Genomic DNA, 27,722 nt, shown 5'->3' with positions numbered 1-27,722 from the left:
TTATCAGACATAGGATTTGCAAATATTTTCTCCCATTCTGCAGGGTTTTTGTTTTTTTCTAACTTTCCCGATAGTGTCTTTTGATGCACAGAAGTTTTTAATTTTGCTAAGTTCAATTTATCTATTTTTTCTTTTGTTGCCCGTGCTTCTGGTGTCATATCCATAAAAATCATTGCCAAATCTAATGTCATGAAGATTTCCTCCAATGTTTTATTCTGAGTTTTATAATTTTACCTCTTAAAATTGATCAATTTTTAGTTAATTTTTGTATAAAGTATAAGGTAAGGGTCCAACTTCATTCTTTTGCATGTGGATATCCAGTTTTCCCAGCACCATTTATTAAAAAGATATTCCTTTCCCCACTGAATGATCTTGGCATCTCTGCTAAAAACCAACTAACCATATAAGTGAGCCTTTATTTCTGTGCTTTCTGTTCTATTCCATGGGTCTCTATGTCTGTCCTTATGCCAGTACCATACTGTTTTAATTACTGTTGCTTTGTAGAAAGTTCAAAGTTGGGAAGTGTGAGTCCTCCATTTTGTTCTTCTTTATGAAGACTGTTTTGGTTATTTGGGGCCCAGTGCAATTCCACATGATTTTGAAGATTGGCTTTTCCATTTCTCTGAAAAAAGCTACTGAAGTTTAAGAAGAGACTGCATTGAATCTATAGATTGCACTAAATTTGTAATCTTTAACAATGTTAAGTCTCCCTATCCATGAACATGGGATATCTTTCTATTTACTTAGGTCTTTTTAAACTTCCCAGCAATGTTTTGTAGTTTTCAGCATACAAGTCTTTCACCTCCTTGGTGAGATTTATTCTTAAAGATTTAACCCTTTTAGATGCCATTGTAAACAGAACTGCTTTCTTAAATTCCTTTTTGGATTGTTCATTTCCCTAATGTCTTTAAACTTCCACTTCCTCACCTGAAATGAGAGAAATAATACCTACACTTCAAATAGCTGTTATAGCAGTAATGGATATAGGATATATAGGAATAATGAAAGCATAGTGTAGTCACTGACTTTAGACTTGGAGCCGGTCTGCCTAGGTTAGAATCTTAACTCTGACATTTACTAGCTGTGAACACTGGGAACATTACTTAATCTTCTGTGCCTCAGTTTTCTCATCTGTAAAATGGGCCTAAAAACATACCTATCTTATGGGGTCATTAAAGGATTAAATGAGTAAACACATGTAAAACGCTTAGAATAGAGTTTAGCATATAGCAGGAACTTTATAAATGACAATTACCCTTCCTGCCTGAATTATCACAATAGCCTACAAATTTGGTTTCTCTACCTAGTCTTCCTACTATTTTATTCACTGCTTGAAAATGAATCTGTCTAAATCACTGCTCGAATTACATCACTTCCAGACTTAAACATCTTTACTAGGTTTTCATCACAAATTAAGCAAATTCCTAACTTCTAAGAGTTGCATTCAAAATCTAACACAATATAGTGCCAAATTACCTTTCAAATCATAGCTGCCACTATTCTGAAATGACTTTTAGGCTGAAGGAGTAACCACCACCCAGACCATAACTCAACTAACATTTATGGAACACAATCTCGGGTAAGAAACTGGGCCCTAGATTCCTTATCTGTAAAATGAAAGTCAGACTAGACAAACTCTAATCTCGCCATATCAATTCATCATTATGCCTTATATGATATACGTATTCAATTATGGTCTGCTGAAATAACTGAATTTGAACTATTTCATTCTTAAATCTTAACATCTGTGGACAAATAAAAAATCACCAAGAGAGTTATTCATTACTTTGATTTGCCAAAAAATTACTAAGTTTTTAAGGCTGATTTTGTCAAATAAACTTTTTTTTGGTGAGGAAGATTCACTCTGAGCTAACATTTGTGCCAATCTTCCTCTATTTTTTCTGTGGGTACATACAAAGCATGGCTTGATGAGAGGTGTACATCGGCATCTGGGATCTGAATGTACACACCTGGGCTGCTGAAGCGGAGTGTGCCAGACTTAACCACTACACCACGGGGCTGGCCCCAAACATAAACATTTTTAATCAGTGAAATTTAATTATGTAAGAAATTATCACTGAACGATTAAAAATTTTTCTTGAGAGTTGAATCCAACCACTCTGGGACCCTGAATTTTGAATGAAGAGCAAAACGAAATGTGCAGATTGGTTTGCTGAACAGCATTTGTGTCCACGGTGTAGGAGGTGTGTAACTAGGTGTATTAATAGCTAGTTGGCAGAGTGGTCATGCATGAACCAATGAAGGGGAAACCTGTTTACACCTCAACTCTTTAGCATACGTGAGTATGTATACACGGATCCAGACCCCATTTAGGCATGAAGAGAAAGACCTGTATGGCTACAGTTATAAAAACAAAAGTTTTTAAAAAATCTACTTTAAAAAAGGAGATTATAAGTGGCTTTGTTATTTCCTACAAGATAGCAGAAGTATGTGCCTCGAAGCTAAACTGACCATGGATATGACGCATCTGAGAGCCTTCTCCTGGGAAGACAGGAGAGGGAAAACAAAGTCACCGTAAACACAAATCAGAGAAGCCTGGTATTTCCAACTGTGTAATTTGTGCTGTCAGTTTCTGGTCAATCTTCTCCAGAAAACCCTGTTCCCATCCAGAGGAATTGTGCTAAATGCAACTGAGATTCAAGTGACCAACCAGGGCTGCCAAAGCATTTGTGTCTGCATATTTTCCATCTGCTTTTTTAAAGGAACTAGCTGTAATGGAGAAATCTGTGCACTGAATGCCCTGAAAAACCTTCATGCTAGCAATACAATCTTTTATGTCTCTTCTGTCAATATTTTCTTATTTTGAGGATAATACAACCTTAACACTACCAAATACATTTTCTTTCAAGTTTATCCACTAAACATTTCTACAAAATAACTATTGAGATGCAGATGGAAATTATGATTGTGAACCATTTCTCAATTTTAGTCGTAGTTATTTATTCATGAGAATAAAACACATCAAAACAGAGTATCTGGAAAACATTTTTTTCCATCTAAGCTACAATATCTATAATAAGTAAAACAAAGCTTTCAGTGACCAATTCCGTGCCTCCACAGCACTTTAAAAACTAGCAGTTATCCCACACCTACAGATTTTGGTTTATATATCTACTTCCATCAATGGAATACACATTTGTTAGGAGTTCTCTTTCATCTGCTTCCCAGGATCCAATCTAAAGCCTGGCATACAGTAAGATTCAGCAAATGTTGGCTGACTCACTGATTGGATGAGTCAATATCACACAAGGGTCCAAGACATGGGATCCTTACTTTGTACCAGACAAGGGGGCTTGCACCCTTGTCTCCCTGTGGGGTTTTTGCATTAATAAATCTCCTTTCTTGTATTAGAGATTCAGAAAGTAGTCTTGGAGAATTATTTGGATGAGCAGTTAAAATGCAGAGGCCATGTGTAATGTTAAAAATAACATTGGTATTGCTTTAATGTCTTGTAACTTAAAAGTCTGTTTTTTTTTTTTAAAGATTGGCACCTGAGCTAACAACCGTCACCAATCTTTTTTTTTTTTCTGCTTTACCTCCCCAAATCCCCCAGTACATAGTTGTATGTCTTAGTTGCAGGTCCTTCTAGTTGTGGGATGTGGGACGCCGCCTCAGCGTGGCCTGACGAGCAGTGTCATGTCCGCGCCCAGGATCTGAACCCTGGGCCGCCACAGCGGAGTGTGCGAACTTAACCACTCGGTCATGGAGCCGGCCCAAAAGGCTGGTTTTGATAATATATGACAATGACACCCAAAGGCCACTGCATCTTCCTATATGATACATTAAATGGAACAATAACTTTTTAATTTTTGACCATATTTGATTTTCTTGTCCCAAAATAGAATTTAAAATAACACACACTTGGCTCTTATTGTACATAAGGAGTTTTCCTTCATCACAGCTTCCTTCCAGTCTACGTAGGCAAACAAATCTCTCTTAAACCAGGCCAATATTCATGAGGGAACAATCAGTAAACTAGTGTAAATGTCGTAAAAGAAAACTTAGTAAATCTTCATGATATTGGCAGTATACAATAACATGTTACTTTCATCTCAACATTAAAACGGCACTTGATTTTAGATGTTTGGACACACATGCTGCCTAGGATCCCTACAAATGCAAAGGATTTAGCATACCAAAGTCTTAATCGCTAGATTTATTTTATAATCTTGGTTTGCAAAACCCAATTAGCTATTAGAGTACCCTACAAACCCTCAAAGCTTTAGAACAAGCAAGCCAGGTGCCTTAGGACTAAAATTTTCTCTCTAAAGTCCATATTCCTCAAACCTTAGTTCCTTTGACTATCAGAAAATTTTATTTGTCTTGAGCCACCAATACAATCAAAGGAAAAATTATCATGAACACATGAACCAAGATTTTAAATAGCGAAAACGAAAAACTGAATTCAAACTTCTATGCCCTATCTGTGCAAGCTGGGTCTTTAATAAGAAATAAGCTCCAGTTTGATGGATGGATATTCAACAGCACACATTTCAATGTTGGCTTCAAAAAATCTTTCTGACAATAAAGTGTCTTAGATTGTGATGATGTTGAACTGCTACAGCCTTTTAAATTAGTAAATTCTATAATAAGCAGACATTTTCAAAGTTATGCTGCTTAAAGATTAGAACAACGTAGGCCAATTTAAATCCAGTCCCCATAATATTAAAACTGTGACTTGTCACACTGTTTAAAGACCTCTTACCATCAGTTGCAGACACTTCTTCAGAAACTAAAAATCTGACATCTGAGTGTTACAACAATCTAAAACAAACAGCTAAAGCATCTGCTCTGTGGTTCTTGGGTTCAGAGGCGGACACGCACATTACAGTGTCCTTTTTGTTCTAACTTTACCCAGAAAGGAAGATATCGGATTTAGGTTAAAATGTTTGAGGACTTCTATATGTAACTGGAACGAGGTAATAGGAAACTATTCAATTATCCTGCCTTCACTAAAAACAGTTAAAGTTTTTACGTCCAAAACCAAAACCACCAAGAACATCAACAAAATCCACATTAAAAGCTGACGAACGAAGGCTGTTTCACTTGTTGCTAAAGAACCGTTCATCCGCTTGTGGGTCTCATTAAGCTCTTCTCCCCTGAAGGCCCATCGAACACAGTAATACAGCTCTTCTTAACTGTTTCTGCAGCACAGAAATTTCCACTCGCTATTAACAACCCAATGCACAGGTTTTCTTTAGAACTCTAAACAAACTATTTCAACTCTTGGAATTACGGGCTGTATTAACAGAAACGAAATGTATAAAAACCTTCTTTAAAGTAAGCAAAACAGAAAATAAAAATCTGCGAGAGCCAGTCTTTCAGACGGTCCCCAGGGATGCCCACCTCCTGGTGTCCCTACCCCTGTGTAGCGCCATCTCTCACTGTACCAGGGTTGGTCTGCGTGACCAGCCGAACGTGGCAGAAGTGACGATTCTAAAAACTTGCAGCTTCTGTCTTGGGTGCTCTGTTTCTCCCTTTCACATACCACTCTCTCTGGAAAAAGCCAGAGCCGTGTCGTAAGCCTAGGCAGTGGCCCACGTGGCGAGAAACCGAAGACTGGCCCACGGGGCGCAAGGCACTGAGGTCTGCCCACAAGCACGACGGCAGCCTGGAAGCAGACACTCCCTCTGTCGAACCTTCAGCCGGCCAACGGCTGGACTCTCACCTCGTTGAGAGGTCTGGAGTCAGAACTACCCAGCCAAGCTGCTCCTGGATTCCGGAGCCAGAGATGCTGTGAGACGAGAAATGGTTTCACCTACTAAGTTTTGGGGTAGTTTGTTACACAGCCCTAGACAACTAACGTAAAATCCAAAAGATAAAGAGACAGATCCCACAAGCAGAAAACTGCTCCAAGAAGTCAAAGACGACAGAATTTAGCAAAAGGTTACACAAAGCTTAGAGGTTACTTCCTAAAAGCATTATACGTAGTATTTTCCATTAATATAAGAAATGCATTCATGACAGTAGACAGAGAAGGGATATGATTGAGATTTGGAGAAGATGAGTTAAAAAAAAAGCTGAAAGGATAAAAAGCACTTAATTCTCTTGCAGGAACAGCTTCCTGTTTTGGTTACAAAGGAGCCACACTTAAAATAACCATCAGAAAGCGTGCTTAGGGCTTCAGTCAATGGAAGGAAGCCACAACAAAGAGCCCTGAAAGCAGCCCGACAGAAGAGGATTCCTCCCAGTGAAGTGGATGCGAGAAAAACTAAGAGAACAGCTAACCTAGAAAGTGAGTGGGACGTAAAGTGAGGAGCAGACACAAAAACCCAACAGCACACGGCTCCCTCCTACAGCATTTGACACCTTGTCACTAAGCAGATTTGCTGAAGCAGCAGGGTACTCTTCCTCCACCCAGCGCACTCCTGTCGACAGTCAAGAGTGTGGTGAACCGGGAGAATGAAAATTAAGGAATGAGGAGAGGCAGTGCTGTAAACTTCACATACTTTATTTTGATGCATTTTTAACTGTGAAGTTGTCTGGAAAGGCCATACCAAAAAAAATTAAGGCTATTACATCTGCCTTCTTCCACTATATTAAATGGTTGACTTTACCCCTACAGAAGGCAAACCAATCAGAGAAACAATACATGTCAAAATGCAACTGAAACTGAGATCCAGCCTGAACTACAGGAGCTGTCATCGAGTTAGACTTGTGGTCCAGCCAGCCCAATGTTCTGTGGTCAGCAGGGGCCCCAGGGAATCTACGAGAGGGTAGGCATGTTTTCATGGACACCAAACCCTGTTGCTTATGACTCATACCACCCAACTACTTAGCCCTTTTTCTGTTTTCCAATGGACTGGGAAACAGCCGAGTTTATAAAGATGCGTCTGCTAACAGAATCAGATAGGTAAAGCACAGTGTTTATTGGGGAATGCTGCTAAGGGATTTACGAATCAAATCAAAGTCAAACTAGACAGCTATGAGAATCTCACTCAACTGCAATTTTATAATAGCCAATTAGGTGATGAGTGGTTGCCCAAAAGTACAAAACAAAGGCTACAAAGGCTGACAATTTCTTCATAGGCTTTTTCCCTATCTCCTTTGTCTATTACCACTATTTCTATTCAACGTTTTCCTGGAGGTCGCAGCAAGCACATTAGGGAAAAAAATGAAATAAAAGGTATAATGATAGGAAAGGAAGCAGTAAAAACTGACATTATTTGCATTTGTGATGACTGATGGTATCTGCAGAAACTCCACAAGGCTCTATAGTTAGAACTAGTAAGTCAATTTCGCAAGTTTGCTGGATACAGGTCAAAAGAGTATTCCCATAAACTACAACAACAAAAATTAGAATATAAAAAATTAAAAATACCATCTACAATAATATACACACAAAGATAAAATAATCAGAAATTTATCTAAAAATATATATATAAAAGCTCACCACTGAAAACTACTGAAACACTTAAAAACATTTAAGACAAAAAAATGAAGCCAGTCATGAATTGGAAGACCTGATGAGAGCCAACCGTCAATTCTCCCCAAACTGATTAACAGATTCAACCCAAACTGATCCACAAATTCAATGCAATCACAATCAAAATATCAGAAGGTTTTATTTACTTACTTATTGGTAGAAACTGACAAGCTGACTCTGAAATTTATACGGGTATCTGAAGGACCTACAATAGCTAAGGCGATCTTGAAGAACAAAACTGGAAGACGTACGCTGCCAGATACTAAGACTATCTGAGATACAGCCAGTCTTCAAATTCCGTGATGCTGCCAGTAGAAATTTCACCCCAAGCCCAAAGTACCCACTCATTTACCATAAGTTGGCTAGTTTAATTCATTTTTCCTATAAGTGTTTTTCTGAGATCTCCATAACATAACCACTTACCAGTATTGCTTTAAGTGATATTTGAAAAGGTTATTTATAATGACATCTAACACAGCTCATGAATAACTGTTAAATCTGTGTTAATTTTGTCTCTCTTTTTTTCTAACCAATTTTTCAAGTGACTTCTGCTAGAATAGTAGGAAAGTAATATCTTGAGATTCGTTAAGTTTAATGTGGCTTCTCTAATAAATACTGTATTTTTGAAAAATAATAGGCTAAGAGACATCATAAAAATTGATTACAATACAAATCCTTCTTTGCTGAAAATAACGTTTGAGAAAAAAATCTTCCTATATATTAAATGGGCATATACGTTACTTGAACAAATGGCCATTTCCCTAACTCCTTAGAGAGAAACATCCAAGCATGCATGCAAACTGGAATATATGAACATTTGCGTCCTTGGCCAAAGGCAGGCAAAAAACAGAATAAAACTTTAGCCACACACTTATATCTCTCAACCCAACTAATATCCCAGCAAGAAAAAGGGCAAATCAGAATACACCAACAACATACAGAAAACACAGGCAGCACTGCTTTCATGAAATAATTCCCACACTTTTACAGGTGAGTGACCGAAACCATAAACATTCTTCCTCTAACATGGATCACTATAAATCTCACCTGCCTTTTAAACTCCGGTATTATTTGTTCTGTTGAATTGCCAGTTAAGACCCCACAAATACAAAGAGAAGTGTTCACAGACCAGCGTTTCTGGGCCTACTCCAGAAAGTTTGTTCGACACGCTGGAAGTTTCTGCCTGTTTTGAAGCTTGTGGCCTGAAATGACTTTTCTTCCTGGCAGCAAGTTTAAGTCCAGTAATATTTTTAACATTAAAAATAACTCCCTCACGCATTACTTAAAATTCCTAAAAAGAAAAAAAAATCCTAAAATGACTGTTCTATTTTATACTCTAATTTTAAGTAATTCATTTGTTAATGAGAAACTTTCATTACTAAGTTAGCTCCATTTGAACTGTGCGGCATGAAAACCTATTATAGACTTTTTGGTACAGTTTTCTTTTGGCTTGGCTGAGGTCATACACACCAATTCAGCATTTATCGTACTAAAATCTCGAGAAGAGTCATTTATAGTAACTCAAGGCTATCTTATAATATTAGAACCGGCCTGGAGGCCATGAGCTTCTGATCAGAACTACAACCAAAATCATCAAGACACAAGTATTTACCCTAATTATTTATTCATCTGTATCTCCTAGGTAGTATCTTAACTACCCAAATCTCCTTAACTATGTTATCATTTACGATTTGTTCTATGAATTATGGTTTAAAAACAACCAAATAAATGTTATCATGAAGAACCGCATGTTCTCATAGTTCACAAGCTGTTTGAACAAGTTCTTGAATATTTCTGGGTTACCTTTAAATAGCTAACAGGATCACAGACATTATTAGAAAAATGCTAATGGATGAATGTATAAACATTAAGCACTGCACAACTCTGAAAGTTTCCTGTCACATCAAATCCCTCAAGGGACTATTATAAATTCCAAAACACACCATCTAATCCTAAACACAATTTTCAAAATGTGTTAACTAGATAAACATCTCACTCTCTGCCTTTTTTTTTTGACGAAGATCAGCCTCGAGCTAACATCTGCCAATCCTCCTCTTTTTGCTGAGGAAGACTGGCCCTGAGCTCACATCCATGCCCATCTTCCTCTACTTTATATGTGGGACGCCTACCACAGCATGGTGTGCCAAGCGGTGCCGTGTCCACACCCGGGATCCAAACCAGAGAACCCGGGGCCGCCGAAGCGGAACGTGCGCACCTAACTGCTGCACCACCAGGCCAGCTCTGCCTTTCTAATATATCACAAACAAGAACAAAAAGACACAGGCTCAGTTGCTTGAGGGCACAGTACAAAGAGGGTTCTAAGAAAAGAAACGGAGAAATTCAAGAGGAGCTAGCCCTTACATTTAGAAAGGGAAAAAAGGCAAAGACAGCTCAGTTCTCCATACACCAATGATTCCATTCCTTTTTTTTCTTAGTTTTTTTAATTGAGGTAACATTCGTTTATAATATTAATTTCAGGTGTGCATCATTACATGTGGATTTCTGTGTAGGTACATGTGTGCACAACCCAAAGACTAACTGCCATCCATCACCATACACACGTGCCCTTTTACCCCCTTTGCCCTCTCCACTCTCACCTTACCCTCTGGAAACCACCAATCTATTACCTATGTGTTTGTTTGTTGTTATTATTTTATTGAGGTCATATTGGCATATAACATTGTGTAAATGTTCAGTGTACATTAGTACATTTCAGCATCTGTACAGACTGCATCATCTACACCACCAATAGTCTAGTTTCTATCCGTCACCATACATATGTGCCCCTTTAGAGTGATTCCATTCTTGATTGGCTATCACTCACCTAGACACTTTTTAAACATTCAGATTCCTGAGAATGGTGGTCTGAACATGTGTTTAAATTTCCTCTCCAAATCCTATTAAAATGACAAGCAAGAAATAAAAAAAATAGGGGCCAGCCCGGTGGCACAGCAGTTAAGTTTGTCCATTCCGCTTCGGCAGCCCTGGGTTTGCTGGTTCGGATCCTGGTTGTGGACCTAGGCACTGCTTATCAAGCCATGCAGTGGCAGGCGTCCCACATATAAAGTAGAGGAAGATGGGCATGGATGTTAGCTCAGGCCAGTCTTCCTCAGCAAAAAGAGGAAGATTGGCAGCAGATGCTAGCTCAGCGCTAATCTTCCTCAAAAAAAAATAAAAGAAATACAAAAAGCATAAACCTACAAAAACAAAAAGAATAACCTAGAAGAAAACAGCTGATAAGAGATGCTCATGACATTGTGGAAGATAAAGTGGATGGACAAGAAGTAATAAACTCTTAGAGGCCAGAGAGAATGGAAACCTTACTGTCTACGGGGGCAGGAGGGTCATCCATATCCAAGCTTCAATTCCCTACTCCTCAAGTCATGTTTGTTAAGGCAAGTTTTGGTGACCCACGTAGCAGCATGGGGTGATGAACTGAGACCCCACACAGGCGTGAGGCAACAACTTCAAACATTTTAACCGGGTACACCAAAGGAAATATCCACATTTGATTAATTCTAGTAATAAAATCCTCCCCTTTCTTTCCCAGTCACCACCTCCACAATTCTTCTTTTAAGAATAATTTAAATTACATTTGAATTGTGTACTTATCAAAGAAAATGTGTGAGAAAACCAAATTATTACATATGAAGCTACTCAAAAGTACAAAGATTTGCCCTTGCAGTAATTGGACAGCTTGGTTTTTTTTACTGTTATAATAACCTTCTATGCTATAAATACTGAAAGCTTAACAATCTGGATCAGAAGGTAAAAAGAAAACTAGAACCCATACATAAAATGTATCATCATTAGAAATCTGAAAAAGTTTACTATATCCTGAAAGCATTAATACTGAGTATTATTCCAGCTAAAACTCTGTAGTGTTTGTAAAAGAGAATCTTCCTGATAAAATACATAAAACCTTAAGTTACTACTTACTCATTGGGTGCATTTACTAGTGGAGTATGTGCCACTCTTCCAAGGACCACCCAACACCATCCCTCCATATCCAACTTTTTTTGCCATTCACTCCTCACCACGAAGCCTGGGAGCACCAGATCAAGGTCACAGACCTTCTCCCTCAGTCACATCAGAACGCTCCAACTTGGCTTCTTTATGTTGTCCTTCTGCCACCTTCACAGCAACAGCTCGGCAAATGGCCCCAAACTTCCTATCCAGAGAGCGAACCCCTGCCTCTCTGGTATACCTGTCGTAAAGAAAAACACTTTACTGGGGCTGGCTGCATGGTGTAGTGGTTAAGTTCAGCATGTTCTGCTTTGGCAGCCTGGGTTCGTGGGTTCAGATCCCAGGCATGGACCTACACCACTTGTCAGCCATGCTGTGGCACTGACCCACATGTAAAGTGGAGGAAGACTGGCGCAGATGTTAGCTCAGGGACAATCTTCCTCAAGCAGAAAAAAAAAAGAGGAAGATTGGCAACAGATATTAGCCCAGGGCTAAACTTCCCCAGCAAAAACAAAAAAAAACCAAAAAAACCCACAAAGAAAGAAAGAAAAAGAAAAATACATTACTTTTGGCAAAACACCACCTGTAAAAATAGACATAAGTAATGTGATTCACATTTATACTAAAGAAACAGTGTACATTAAAAGTTCATTACTTTTCAAGTTTTTTCATTGAAGTAGTGTTATTTCTTAAATACTCAGATGTATTTTCAGCTACAACTTCTCCCTTTATACAGATTATCTTGAACTATTACACTATACTTAGAAATGAATTCTTGGTTCCTCATTTATATTGCCAATATAAATGTGGCAGCACATCAAACATCATTTACTCCTTGATGACATGTGTAAAGCTTTCTTAAACAAAATTGGTCAATTTAAGAAAATTCTAGATAATTTATTATACTTGAAATATTGCTGGAAAAAATCAGAAAAAAAATTTTTCCAACTAAATCAAAGAAGAATCTGAGGCAGAAATCTACTTTTTACTAGGAAATATGCTAATCACCTCCATTCAGCATCTTTCCATTATAGACTTCTAAAGAAAGTAAGAATGCTAAGGGATGCAAGCATTGTGCTTTTGTGAAAAATACTCTAAATGTGGTTAGGCAGAGCTGTCTTAAAAAACTTCTATGTGGGGACAGCCCCTCTGGCCTAGTGGTTAAGTTTGGCACACTCTGCTTCAGTAGCCTGGGTTTGCTGTGTAGGTCAGAGCCCAGGATCCAAACTGGCGAACCCTGGGCCACCAAAGTTCAGTGTGTGAACTTAACCACTTGGCCATGGGGCCAGCCCCAAAGATTATCTTTATAACAATTTTATTTACTCACCAAGAAGTAGTCAGCAGTAAGCACTCTAGGACTGGAAGAATTCAAGTAGGCTAGTTACACTGGGAGGTACGTAGGAATGGATGACTTCTAAGATTCCCCGCCCCCCGAACATTATGGATCTACGACAGTGACGCATGAAAAGATGAAAACACATCAAAAGAGGAAAAACTATGTCCTAAGTTTGGTAACTCACTAAATATCTAAAACTTGCCTGGAGGAGCAAATCATGTGCTGTTTTTAAAAATATTAAAACTGCTTAGAGAAATTTCCTGATATCCACAGCTTTTAATATCTGATGTTCTGAGCTAATAAGTATATAAAAACAATAGTTCTCCAGGCAACAACTGGGAAATACAAATAATGACAACCCTTCAGAGTCATTATTATTTAGATTCAAAGCTATGGATATTTTTCTTTATCACTCATATTTTACACATAGGGAAGCTATTAGAAAGATTAAGTGACTTGTTGAAAGTTACCCAAAAGCATCAGGGGTGTTATCTAGAATAAGGATATTGTTGGAAGGCTTTGACATATAAATCACTGAATTTATTTTTCCTGGCATTATCCACACAGTAAATCACAAGTTAAGAAAAGGAACTCCCAGGTAAAATTTAGTCTTACTGTTTTGTAGATAAATTTAAATAAAAGACTTCCACAAGAAGGTGGCTTCGATCAAACAGCAGTCTGCCCGGGCAAACTGCATGTCAAAGTTCCAAACGGACAGACCCTTCACTTCTCTCGCAAACAGCCGTTCCTGGGCACGGGCTGCATGAGGAGCGCTCGGCAGTCTGGCCCAATCTGCCAGATGAAGCAACGGATCTGCAATGCTGAGCCAGGCAAACTCTGCGAGGCTACTGTAGACACGAATCCTCAACAGGCATATTCTCCATCCAAACACGCAATCCATAGATTAGACTAAGCAACACTCTGCTTGGATAATTTATATACTCCTGTCACAGGCTTAAGCACTTGGGAGGTAACTTGGGAAAGTGCCTTCTCTATCGTTCCAGTGTTCCTTTCGAAGATGAAAACTCGAAGGATTTTTTAAATCTCTCAAAGAGAAGAAAAGAAAATCTGAGTTACTTAAAACAGATGTCTCAAAGTAGCATCTACTTCGTAAGAGAATTCAACTTTTAAGACCCTGGGGCATTAAAGGTGTCTCAATATTTTCCATGTTTTTGGTTCTTAATTTATCAAATTAATCCCTTATATTGCTATTATGTAAAAGCTGAAATTCTGGCTCAACTAAAGTCCTTAGAGATGAAGATACTCTAAATGCTTTCCCTGTGAATTTCTGCCTAATCCAGAGCCCTGTGTCAGTCAACAGTTAAGTAAATACTTGCTGGGAATCTGTTGGAGAGACAGAAATGGATGCTAGGGGTTGCCAGTAAATTAATCTCCTTTTCAGACTTAAACGTTAATGAAGCCTCAGGATGGCTGACCAACCTGGTGATGATGTCAAGAGTGGTTAGCTGAGGGATCTGAATCTGTTGAGGAGTCAGCCCGTGTTGCTCCAGCTGCTTTGGGATCAAGTGCCTATGGGCGATCTCTATCTTCTCCTCTTGTGTGTACCCTGGAAAAGAAGGGTTCTTCTTGTGTAATCAGCACATGGCATCCACTGTACCAGGCTTATGCAACGGTAGTCTGCAGACTCAATGGATCTTGGATTTAGAATGAACTTAAGTATTACTTCAACTAAGATTATAATCAGAATAAAGAAATTTCATCTCCAGTCAATAATTGCTAAAATTCCAATTTTTTCACAAACAACACTAGCATTTACTAAACAGTGTTTGAAAGTCTTTTGATTAAATGATATATCTCTCAAAGAGAAAAAATATCTCAGTCAGACCTTAGAAATAATTATCTCCTTGACTCAAATGTGATTTTTTATTTAATAGGAAAACAATACATCCCTTTTCTCTAGCATAATTTGATACATAACTGAAAAAACTTACAAGAAGGACAACAAACACTTCAATTAAATAAGCAGTGAGTTCAAAAGGAAGAGCTGCAAAGGAGCTATTTCCAGAGCTCTGATGGTAATTCCAGCAGCAAAACAAACACCAGGATGTCCCTATAAAAGCTTTTTCCTTCTACATGTCGCAATTATACATATAATTTATATATATTATATATTCTACACACACACACACACACACGTATATATTTAGAGAGAGAGAGAGACAAAATTCTCTCTGAAATAATTGCCTCCTTTCCACTTAAGAAGCAGAGTCTTAGAAGAAAGCATGCGCACACTCCCCAGGAAGGAAGAAGGTGGCATCACATGTCCGCCTCTGGAGCAGCTGTCCTGCTTACTTCACTTCACATTGGTGTACTTTATGGATTTTCTCCCTTAATTTGAAATCTCCAAGCAATTGGGTCTCATTACTTATTTATTTTAGCCTTATAAATACCCACAAAGCAATCTTTTTACTCCACCATATTTTAAAACTAAATACAGGAACCTGTAGGGCTCACATATAACTAAGAAATCCAACTATCACTCACTTGGTAATAAAAATATACTTCAGAGAAATATGAAATATATATTATCTATTTCTAAATATTACCAATATCTAAATATATTTAGGTTCTACTCTATTTTCATTTTAACAAATACCCACTGTTATTTGATCTCTTCTAGCGAAAAATAATTCTGAGCAATTAAAATAAGGTGAAAACACTGGGATTTATTCACTATTAGTAACTAAAGAACTTTATTTTGCACACTCCAGTGAAAGAGAAGGCATGGTGGAAAAAATATATATAACTACCTGACAGATCAAACAAAAAAGAAGAGGAATTTTGTGCTCTGCACGTCTACGTAAAAGTGAGGCCAGCTGTCAGAAAAAGCAAGTTCAGCCACTCTTTAGGAACAGCCTCTTAATAAGAATAAATGATCAGACTTTCCAAGAGATGTTAAAAACTTCAAAATCTGATAGACAGGAAGCTAAACTGACCACGGAAAGATCTATTTTCGCTTTTTAGAGACTCACTTTAAATAAATAAGTAATGTTTATCTGTAATTTTACAAATTGCTTCAAAGAAGAATGTTTGGATTTCCACAAAAATCAGAACATAAACGTACTTCTATCTGTCACGGTTAAAATAAACACACACAAAAACAAAATTTTGTTGTTCCAGACTTTGAATCTACATAAAAGCTGGTTCATACACCAGTCAGAACTTGTGAAGATCATACACTGACGAATCCACTTTTTACTCAAAACTCCACAGCTCGACCAATATTCAGGGTTATGCTGAGAAAGGCAAGAAAAATGAAATAATGACTTTATTTATGAATCAAGTACCTGGCACCTGAATAATCTCCATTCTGTCCAACAAGGCAGGTGGAATAGTGGCAGTGGTGTTGGCAGTAGCTATAAAAAGAACTTGGGAAAGGTCAAAGGCCACATTTAGATAATGATCTGTGAAGTTATGGTTTTGTTCGGGATCCAACACCTGTGGGAGAACGATAAACATTTAAACAAATTAAGTAGTTCCAATAGAAAGCTGTATAAACTAAAACACACAAGACATTCTAGCAAGGTTGATATTTCTGCTTGATATAGTTAGTTTGGGAAACATGGGGATAACACTAAAACCTGAGCAACGCTTTTACATTCCCCACAATCTGAATACTTTTTTTGAAAAACAGAAACATATTCAATGTCAAAATTTTTGAAAATCTATGAAAGCATAGAGAAGCAAAAATTACCCTTTCAAGCTCTGTTCTTAAATCTATTTATTAATGACTCCTTGTGTGTCCATAAAGAAGTTACCAATCCTGCAGAACCAGTTTCCCTCTTGGTGACACACCTTCTCTTAATTGCTATAGGAATCTAAAATAAATGTGCAGAGTATTCTGAAATTCTTAGTAAGAGGTAAAATAGTAATTAGTATATTCCTCTTCAAACATTATCAGAAAGGCCAGAAAGACTTTAATGAAAGCGGAATTCCAAACAAGAGTAAACTAGTAAAAATTACTATGCTACCATATTCTGATACAGCACAAAGAAATAGTCACTTTTAAAAAATGCCCTAGGGGTTGGCCCGGTGGCACAGCAGTTAAGCGCGCACGTTCCGTTTCTTGGTGGCCGAGGGTTCGCTGGTTCGGATCCCAGGTGCGGACATGGCACCGCTTGGCAAAAGCCATGCTGTGGTAGGTGTCCCACGTATAAAGTAGAGGAAGATGGGCATGGATGTTAGCTCAGGGCCAGTCTTCCTCGGCAAAAAGGGGAGGACTGGCAGTAGTTAGCTCAGGGCTAATCTTCCTCAGAAAAAAAAAAAAAAGTCTTAAAGCAAAACCTTTCTGTTTATAATGAACAAAATATCAGTATCACTTAGAGGATTTTAATTGGATAAATTAGATAATTTACTGATTAGGCTCCTAAAGTGCTGTACAACTGTATATTAAGGAGACTATATCTTCTTTAGGTTACTGTTCAAATGCTCTGAGTTGCAGGCTTCATTGAGGAGAGGCCTACACAGGACTTTAAACAAGTCACCAAGAGCCTTCCACATGTTCTAACCCTTTACCATATTACCACTTTCACTTACATTAGATTACTACTGTTATAAATAGGGTTGACATACTTCCAAAGAGAAGTAAAATGACTAAAATACTTACCAAAGACAATTTTATTACATAATCAGCGTTTCCTTGCTTCTGACTCCCTTTCCAAAGTTTGACTTAATTTAAATATGTTCACAAGTTAGCCTTAATTCAAAGCCCTTGCCAGAGAACCCTGAACTTTGTTCAACATGCATTATTATCAGAAACTCAGTGTTTATCTAGAATACAATGCCCAGAAATTCTACTATTCATATTTTCACAAGACTTAATGCTTCATGTTATAAAAATAAGGAACTTTCAAGTTATCAAAGACAATTCCAATTAGGTTCAGTAAAGAACTGGTTAAGACTAATCTTACTGTCTATGAATTATCTGAAAACTGTTGATCCATCTACGGAAAATAAGGCGATCTTAAGTAAACCCATTATCTACTTTAAATAAAAATCTATCCTTTAGTGGCTATAACTAAATTTAATACATACATGTTGGATACGTTTTAGAAATGGCTGTCAGACCTGTCCAAGTAAAATAATGTTTTTCCCTTACAATTTTAAGACACTAGGGTTTAAAAAAAGAAGGGAAATTAATAAAGCAGTGTTTCTGAACTATGAATGAGGTCTCTTAAAATGCATCACAGGACATCTAGGTTATGAAGAGAGAAGACCAGTGATGCCCAATTTGCCTGCCTCCATCTTTTATTTTGAAAAACACAAAAGATACATAGAGTTTGCATAGCATCAGAAATACGGTCAATTGCCTGCCAGACAAGAATAACTTCTAGTAAACACGACTCAGATGAAATCTTAAGGTAAACTGGTGAGTCCATGGAGGGACAAAATTACAGTAAGAATTTTTTAGCCATCAAACTTCTACTTTCCCCCCCAAACTTTAGAGCCAGGGCTTCCACGGCCCAATTATCCACATACAGAAGCTGTTTCAAGAATGACTAGCACTGTTTTTCCTCTTTTCCTCGTTAAAAGCTCTTTCTGCATCAATCCTGGGGCTGTCACTCCTACTACAGAGCACGACCGGGAATGGGAACAGCCGTGATGGGACACATTACTCTGAGGAACGTGAAGTCAGGGCGGGATAAACTATGGGGAGGGGTACATACTGAGAATTGTTCTTCAATTATAATTTCTGGCAGGACAAGAACTAGAGATGTTTGTAGGCAATCCAGGAATATACTCCACTCATTACAGACGACTAGGTAACTATCATTTTTAGGTATAATATTATGGTTATATATTTTTAAAAGTCTCTATCTTTTATAGATACTAAAATATTTATGAAAAGATACGTCTGGAATTTGGTTCAAAATAAAAAGGAGTTGGGTTGGGGAGAATGGGTAGGAATAGATAAAACAAAATTGTCCATGAGATGATAACTGTTAACACTTGGCAACGAGTTTGTGCAGTGCATTACACGGTCACGCATCAATGAATGAAGGGGCTATGTTCTGAAAAAACGTGCCATTAGGCAATTGTATGGTTGTCTGAACGTTACAGAGTGCCCTTATGCAAACCTAGATGGTACAGCCTACTGTACACCTAAGCCAGATGGTACTAATCTTACGTGACCACCATCGAATATCCGTTCTGTCGTTGATCAGAAAGGCTGTCAGGCAGCACATGACTGTATACTTTTCTCTACTTTTGTTACGGTTGAAATTTTCCACAACAACAAGTAAAAATAAATAAATAAAGTAAAATAAAAAAACCAAAATCAACTCTGAATGTTGATTAATACATGATTAATACTACAGAAATTTAAATCAGTGATAATGACAAATGAGAAAAAAAGGCACTAAAACTATGTAGGGGAGAGATATGGACAAAATAAAAATAGCTAATACATAGCCAATCAGTATAACTAAAGGAGAGGTCCCCCCAAATGTAAAATAGGTTACATTAAAGAAATAACCAAGGAAATATCCTAGAAGAGCCAATACGATAGACTGAAAAGGCTTAGACTCCTCTTGCGCAATAAACGAATGAACGTTATTAGAATAATATTAGCCTACGGAATTTTCAAGCAATATTATGACTAGTTTAAACTAGTTATAAATCTTTAATATAAAGAATATGTATAACATACATAAAACATGAAGCATAACAAAATGAACATCTGTGAACCCACTACCCAACTGTGACTACACTTGGATTTTGTGTTTAGAACAGTGGTTACAAAAGTGGAATGTTTAAGATGGCCCACCGAAGTGCATGCAGAAAATACTAGTATATATATTCACCTTTATCTATGAACACCAGAAAGAAATTAGTTTTTACAAATATTTCATATACAAAATGGAAGAAATGCCCTTGTTGGAACACATCTCAGAGAGCAGAGATTCCATAATGAGAAACGGCTGACGGTGGGGTCCTCACTTATCTGCTTTCACTTGTAATTACAGCACACTGTAACCCATGCATGTGTGATTAAGTGTTTTTCACTTAATATCATTAAAGATAATAAAGGCAACAATATGAACAACAAGAAACTGATAGCTGATACTTTTATTTCTGAAAAGCTTTGAAAGCCACATTATGAAATAAAAACAATTATCTAACTGGAATACATTGTTTTCACTAAAAATATAACTATCTTAGCTTTTAAAATTTGTTCTGAGTGGATTAAATATATAAGTACATAATATTAGTACTGTGGCACATATATGTTTATATTACATATATGTTCTTTCTTATGGATTGAAATGTGTCCCTTTAATGTGCCTATTGGGAAATAGGGCCTTAAAGGAGGAAATTAAGTTTAAATAAGGTCATAAGGGTGAAGCCCTAAACCAATATGACTGGTGTCCTTCTAAGAAGAGGGAGAGAGAGGCCAGCCCCATGGCCAAGTGATTAAGTTCATGTGCTCTACTTTGGCGGCCCGCAGTTTGCCGGTTCAGATCCTGGGTGCAGAACTCACACCGCTTGTCAGGTCGTGCTGTGGCAGCATCCATGTAGAAGAACTGAAATGACCTACAACTAGGATTCATGACTATATACTGGGGCTCTGAGGAGAAAAGAAAAGAAAAGAGGCAGACTGGCAACAGATGGTAGCTCAGGACCCATCTTCCTCACCAAAACAAGAACGTGAGTCTCCTCTAGCAAACCAATAGCAATACCCACTGCAGCATTTAAGAAAAAACAAAAACATAAAAGGAGGGGGAGAGAGAAGGGGAAGGTGTGAGCACAGAGAAAAAGCCATGTGAGGGCACAAAAGGCTGCAAGCCAAGGAGGGAGACTGCAGGAGCAATCAGAGTGCCAACCTTGATCTTGGACTTCCAGCCTCCAGAACTTAGAGAAAATAAATTTCTGTTTTTTTAAAGCCACCCAGTCTGGGGCATTTTGTTATGGCAGCTTCGCAGACTAATACAGCCTTATTATGTATATATTTATATCCATAGGGATGTGCTTTCAAAAGTTTTTCCTGATGGGATACATGAACAAACTAGATGGAGATTACTGATGCAGACAATAAACAGACCTCAGCAAACATAAAAAGCCGCAGACTGCAACCTGCAAACAAACCCTTGAAAACCGTAGCCTGAAGATAGACTCCATCGGAACAGCAGACAAATCAAGAGAATCAGAAGTAAGAATGAAATTATTAAGTACACAATTAAAACTAAATGTAGAAGGAAATACTTTCTAAAACGGCAGAGTAAGGAATTCTGAAAATCTGCTCCTACAAAAAGCAATGAGAACACTAGCAAAAACTATCAAAATCAACTTTTTCAGAATTCTAGACATTAAGTGGTAACAATATGAGGAGTGTTTATTCAAAAATAATAGCTGAATCTCAGGAAATATAGCAAGCTTTGTGGTGTTTTAACTTGCTTTACTCTTGCCCCTTCTCCCAAGTTCACGGTAGCCTTGAGAACCAACCAACCTCACACCCATTGTAGGAGGCAGAACAGGATTAGAGCTCCCCAAAAGTCCCATCCTCAGAGAACGATCACTATTTGACCTGTCTGGCAGTTTTTTGGAAAAGCTCCATTCTCAGGATCTATTTTTATTTGACCTGACTCAGAGAACACTCTGTGTGAACAGCCCTATACCCAGAGCATTTGTCAAAAACAATCAGTAGAACTGTTTAACACTGTAGCTGCCAGAGGCAACAATAACAGCTGGGACTAACAAGAGGCTCATCAAAAAACTTAAAAGAAAAAACAGGAATGAGATATTCATGGGGGTCTTTAAAAAGCTCTGCAGTGTTCCTGAGAATCTAGAAGGTCACGCGAATGTATAGCTCTATAAGCATGACCAGCAAAGATCTGAGAAAGCCCTGAAAACTCACCTCTGGTAGACACTGAGGCTGTGCAAAAGCAAGAAGAGAATGCTGAGGCAGAGTTGTCAACTATCTACCTGAGCATCAAAGGCATGCCTCAACACACACACGAAGAGCCCCTGGCAAAAAGTGGGAGACCTATTGGGTCAAGCGCTTAAGAAAATCTCTGTCTAGTCATTAGCTGAGCACTAAACAAACTGAGCAACTTCAGTAGCCATGCATGACAAAATACATCAACTTTAAGGAATGAGAGCAGGAAGATCAATGAACAAACAGATAGCAACAACAAAAACAACAAATCCTTGGGGAGGGATCTAATTGTATTATTTAAATATAATTATGATACTTTATATGTTGAATTTCAACAGCAGCCCCACCACAACAGAAGGGCACATGGAGTCCACACTGGGGAGAACCCTGGAAGATTTGTCACAGGTGACAAGAAGGAAGCATGCTGCTCGACCCAATAAGATATCTCCTACATAAAGCTAAATTTTCAAGACAAGGAGATATACCTGATTTAGCCAATACACAAAAATAAGCACAGAGAAATAGGTAAAATGAATAAGCAGGCAAAGGAATACGTTCCCAATAAAAGAACAAGACAAATCCCCAGAAAAAGAACTGAACAAAACAGAGATAAACAATCTACCTGATAAAAGAGTACAAACTAATCGTCAGAAGGATGCTCACTCAACTGGGAAGAAAAGATGAACACAGTGAGAACCACAGAAAGAATTAGGAAATACAAAAAGGAACCAATCAGAGGCAAAGAATACAATAACAGAAATGAAAAACTAACCAGAAGGAATTGAGAGCAGAGTAGATGACGCAGAAGACCAGATCAATGATCTGGATGACAGAATAGAGGATATCACCCAAGATCAACAGAAAAAAGAACTAAAGGAATGAGGACAGTCTGAGGGACTTATGGGACAAAATCAAGCATACTAACTTTTGCATTATAGGTGTCCTAAAAGGAAAAGAGAAAGACAAGGGTGCAGAGAACTTATTTGAAGAAATAATAGCTAAAAACTTCCCTAAACTGAGGAAGAAAACAGACACTCAGGTATAGGAAGCACAGAGAAAGAAACAAGGTGAACACAAAGAGGCCCACACCAAGACACATTATAATTAAAATGTCAAAAATTAAAGATAGAGAATCCTGAAAGCTGCAGCAAGAGATAAGCAACAAGTTATACACAAAGAAAACCCCATAAGGCTATCAACTGACTTCTCAGCAGAAACTTTACATGCTAGAAGGGAGTGGCAGGAGATATTCAAGGTACTAAAAGGAAAAAGAATCTATAGCCAAGAATACTCTACCTGGCAAGGTTATCATTCAGGAAGGCAGGAAAGAGAAAGGGTTTTCCAGACAAGCAAAAACTAGAGAAGTTCATCACCACTAAACAAGACTTACAAGAAATGTTAAAGGGGCTTATTTCAGTGGAAAAGAAAAAGTCACAAATAGGAATAAGACAATTATCAAAGAAAAAATCAGCGGAGAAGGCAAATATACAGTAAAGGTAGTGGATCAACTAGCTATTGCTAATATCAAGGTCAAAAGACAAAAGTATTGAAATTATACCTATGATAAAAGGTTAACGTATACACAAAATTAAGAGAGGTAAAATATGATGTCAAAAACATAAAACGTGGGGCTGGCCCGGTGGCGCAGCAGTTAAGTTCGCACATTCCACTTTGGCAGCCCGACATTCGCTGGTTTGGATCGCGGGTGTGGACACGGCACCACTCAGCAAGCCACGCTGTGGTAGGTGTCCCACAGATAAAGTAGAGGAAGATGGGCATGGATGTTAGCTCAGGGCCAGTCTTCCCCAGCAAAAACAGGAGGATTGGCAGCATATGTGAGCTCACGGCTAATCTTCCTCAAAAACAAAAACAAAAACAACATAAGACGTCGTGGGGAGAAGAGTGAAAATCTAGGGCTTTTACTAAGAGGTCCAACTTAAGAGAGCATCAATTTAACACAGATTGCTATTTACACAGGTTCGTATGTATGAACCTCATGGTAACCACAAACCAGAAATATATAAACAAACACACAAAAATAAAGAGAAAAGAACCCAAATAACAGTACAGAAAGCCATCCAATCACAAGGGAAGAGAGCAAGAGAAAAACTACTTAAAACACCCAGAAAACAAGTAACAAAATGGCAATAAGTACATATTCCTCATAGCCTCTTTAAAACATCAATGCACTAAATGTGCCAATCAAAAGACATACGGTTGCTGAACAGATAAGAAAACAAGACCCATATATACGCTGCATACAAGAGACACACTTGAGACCTAAGGAATACTCACAAACTAAAAGAGAAGGGATGGAGAAAGATATTCAATGCAAATGGAAATCAAAAGCAAGCTAGGGTAGCAATAGTTACAGAAGACAAACACTTTAAACAAAAACTGTAATAAGAGACCAAGAAGGTCATTACACAATGATAAAGGGAACAAACCAACAAGAAGACATAACACTTCTAAGTGTCTATGATTTTGGGCTTCCTTTGTTCTTCTCTACAACATAAGGGCACCTAAATACACAAAGCAAATATTAACATACACAAAAGGAGAAGTCTACAGTAACACACTAACAGTAGTGGACTTTAACACACCAATCACATCAATGGATAGATGATCCAGACAGAAGATCAATAAGGAAACAGTGACCTTAAATGACAAATTAGACCAGATGGACTTAATCAATTCAACCAAAAATGCAGAATGCACATTCTTTTAAAATGCACATGGAAAATTCTCAGACAGATCACATATCAGGCCACAAAACAAATGTCAATAAATTTAAAAAGACTGGAATAATATCAGGCATCTTTTCCAACCACAATGGTAAGAAACTAGAAATCAACTACAAGAAGAAAGCTGTAAAAGTCACAAATATGCTACAAAATGCTACTGACCAACTACTGGGTCAATGAAGAAATGAAAGGAGAAATCAAAAAATAACTGAAGACAAGTGAAAATGAAAATGCCATATACAAAAACCCTTATGACACAACAAAATAGGTACTAAGAGGGAAGTTTATAGAAATACAGGCCTACTTCATAAAACAAAACAAAACAAACAATCTAATGGAAGTAGAAAAAGAAGAACAAAGGAAGCCCAAAATCAGAAGAAGGAAGGAAATAATAAAAATCAGAGTGCAAATAAAAGAAAAAGAGACTAAAAAGACAACAGAAAATACCAGTGAAACTAAGAGCTGGTTCTTTGAAAAGACAAAATTAACAAACCTTTAGCTAGACTAAGAAAAAAGAGACAAGGTTCAAATAAATCAAAATGAAAGAGGAGAAATTAAAATGAGTATCAAAGAAATACAAAGGATTAAAAGAGAATACTATGAAAAGCTATATGCCAACAAATTGGATAATCTAAGAGAAATCGATAAATTCTTAGATATATACAATCTTCCAAAACTGAATCAAGAAGAGAGAATTTGAATAAACCAATCACTAGTAAAGAGATTGAAACAGTAATCAAAAACCTCACAAAACACAAGAGTCCAGGACTAGATGGCTTCTCTGGTGAATTCTACCAAACATTCAAAGAAGATTTAACACTCATCCTTCTAAAATTCTTCCAAAACACTGAAGAGGATGGGATGCTTCCTAACTCACCCTACAAGGCCAACATTCTCTGAGGCCCTGATACCAAAACCAGACAAGGGCCACACAAAAAAGGAAAATTACAGGTCAATATCACTGATGAAGACAGATGAAAAAGTCCTCAACAAATTATTAGCAAATTGAATACAACAATACATTAGAAGGATCATACCCCATAATCAAGTGAAATTTATGCTAGGGATGGAAGGATGGTTCACCATTAGAAAATCAATCAATGTGATAAAGAACGTTAACAAAATGAAGAATTAAAATCACATAATCATCTCAAAAGATGGAGAGAAAGCATTTGACAAAACAGCATCCATTTATGATAAAAACTCTCAATAAAATGGGCATAGAAGGAAAGTACCTCAACATAATAAAGGCCATATATGACAAACCCACAGCTAACCTCATACTCAATCATGAAAAGCTGAAAGCTATCCCTCTAAGGACAGGAACAAGACAAGGATGCCCACTTTTGCCACTCTGGTTCAACATAGTATTAGAAGTCCTAGGCAGACCAACTAGGCAAGAAAAAGAAACAAAAGGGATTCAAACTGGAAAAGAAGTAGTAAAACTGAAAATATTTGCAGATGACATGATTTTACATAGAAAAAATCCTAAATAATCCCCTAAAAAACTATTAGAAAGAATGAACAAATACAGTAAAGGATACAAAATCAACACACAAAAATCAGTTCCGTATCTATACTCCAATAATAAAATAGCAGAAAGAGAAATCAATAATACAATTCCATTTACGATCGCAACAAAAAAAATAAAATACCTAGAAATAAATTTAACCTAAAAGGTAAAAGACTTGTACAATGAAAACTAGAAAACAATGTTGAAAGATATCAAAGAAAACAAAAGAAAACATGAAATTCCATGTTCACGGATAGGAAGAATTAACACAGATAAAACGTTCATACTACCTAAAGCAATCTACAGATTTAATGCAATCCCTATGAAAGTTCCGATGAGATTTTTCATGGAAATAGAACAAAGAATCTTAAAATTTATATGGGCTAACAAAAGACCCTGAACAGCCAAAGCAATCCTGAGGAAAAAGAACAAAGCTGAAGGTATGGCAATCCCTGATTTCAAAAAACTATAGCAATCAAAACAGCAGGGTACTGGTATAAAAACAGACACAGAGATCAATGGAACAGAATTGAGAGCCCAGAAATAAACCCACACGTCTACGGACAACTAATTTTCAACAAAAGAGCCAGGAGGATACAATGGAAAAAGGAAAATCTCTTCAATAAAGGGTGTTGGGAAAATTAGACAGCCACACGCAAAAGAATGAAAGTAGACCATTACCTTACACCATACGCAAAAAATTAACTCAAAATGGATTAAAGACTTGAACGCAAGTCCTGAAACCATAAAACTCCTAGAAGAAAATATACGCACTATGCTCTCTGATATCAGTCTTAGCAGTATCTTTTTGGATATCATGTCTCCTTAAGCAAGGGAAACAAAAGAAAAACTAAACATGGAACTACATCAAATTAAAAAGTTTCTGCTCAGCAAAGGAAACCATTAACAAAATGAAAAGACAACCTACCAATTGGGAGAATATATTTGCAATCATATATCCAATACAGAGTTAATATCCAAGATACATAAAGAACTCATATATACAAATAAACAAACAACCTGATAAAAACTTGGCAGAAGATCTGAATATTTTTCCAAAGAAGATATACAGATGGCCAACAGGCATATGAAAAGAAGTTCAACATCACTAATTTTTAGGGAAAGGAAAATCAAAACCTCAATGATATCACCTCACACCCATCAGAATGGCTACTATTAAAAAGACAAGAAACAATAAGTGTTGGAGAGGATGTAGAGAAAAGAGAACCCTCATACACTGCTGGTGATTCTGTAAACTGGTGCAGCCACTATGGAAAACAGTGTGGAGACTCCTCAAAAAACTAAAAATAGAAATACAATATGATCCAGCAATTCCACTTCTCAGTAATTATCCAAAGAACACAAAATACTAACATGAAAAGATATATGTAACACTATGTTCACCGCAGCATTATTTACAATAGCCAATCTTGGAAACAATCTAAGTGTCCATCAACAGATGAATGGATAAAGAAGATATGATGTGTATATATACACAATGGAGTGTTACTCAGCCATAAAAAGAGATGAAATCTTGCCATGTGTGACAACACAGATGCACCTTAAGGACATTATGCTAAGCAAAATAAGTTAGAGAAAGCCAAATACCATATGATTTCACTCATATTTGGAAGGGTAAAAAACAACAACAAACACAAAGATTCAGAGAATAGATTGGTGGTTACCAGAGAGGAAGGGGGAAGAAGGGAGGGTGAAAAAGGTAAAATGGCACGTGTACAGTGAGAGATGGCAACTAGACTTCTGGTGGTAAAGACAATGTAGTCCACACAGAAGTTGAAATATAATGATGTATACATTAA

The 27,722-nt window shown here is 37.3% G+C and overlaps 1 protein-coding gene across 4 annotated transcripts in view; it reads right to left on the bottom strand.

Moving 5' to 3' along the window:
* The window catches only part of LONP2 (lon peptidase 2, peroxisomal), a 135,697-nt gene that overhangs the window by 50,789 nt on the left and 57,186 nt on the right, over window positions 1-27,722 (bottom strand). For all 4 annotated transcript variants that reach the window (XM_023636919.2, XM_070262929.1, XM_070262930.1 and 1 more), the window contains exons 9-11: window positions 16,058-16,208; window positions 14,190-14,316; window positions 11,521-11,654 (exon numbers count right to left, since the gene is read on the bottom strand). In XM_023636919.2, coding sequence (XP_023492687.1) covers window positions 11,521-11,654; window positions 14,190-14,316; window positions 16,058-16,208 — 412 coding nt within the window. The remainder of the gene's footprint in view (window positions 1-11,520; window positions 11,655-14,189; window positions 14,317-16,057; window positions 16,209-27,722) is intronic.

Source organism: Equus caballus, chromosome 3 (genome assembly GCF_041296265.1).
Source record: "Equus caballus isolate H_3958 breed thoroughbred chromosome 3, TB-T2T, whole genome shotgun sequence".
NCBI classification, from domain to species: domain Eukaryota; kingdom Metazoa; phylum Chordata; class Mammalia; order Perissodactyla; family Equidae; genus Equus; species Equus caballus.
This window is presented reverse-complemented; position numbering and strand designations above follow the sequence as displayed.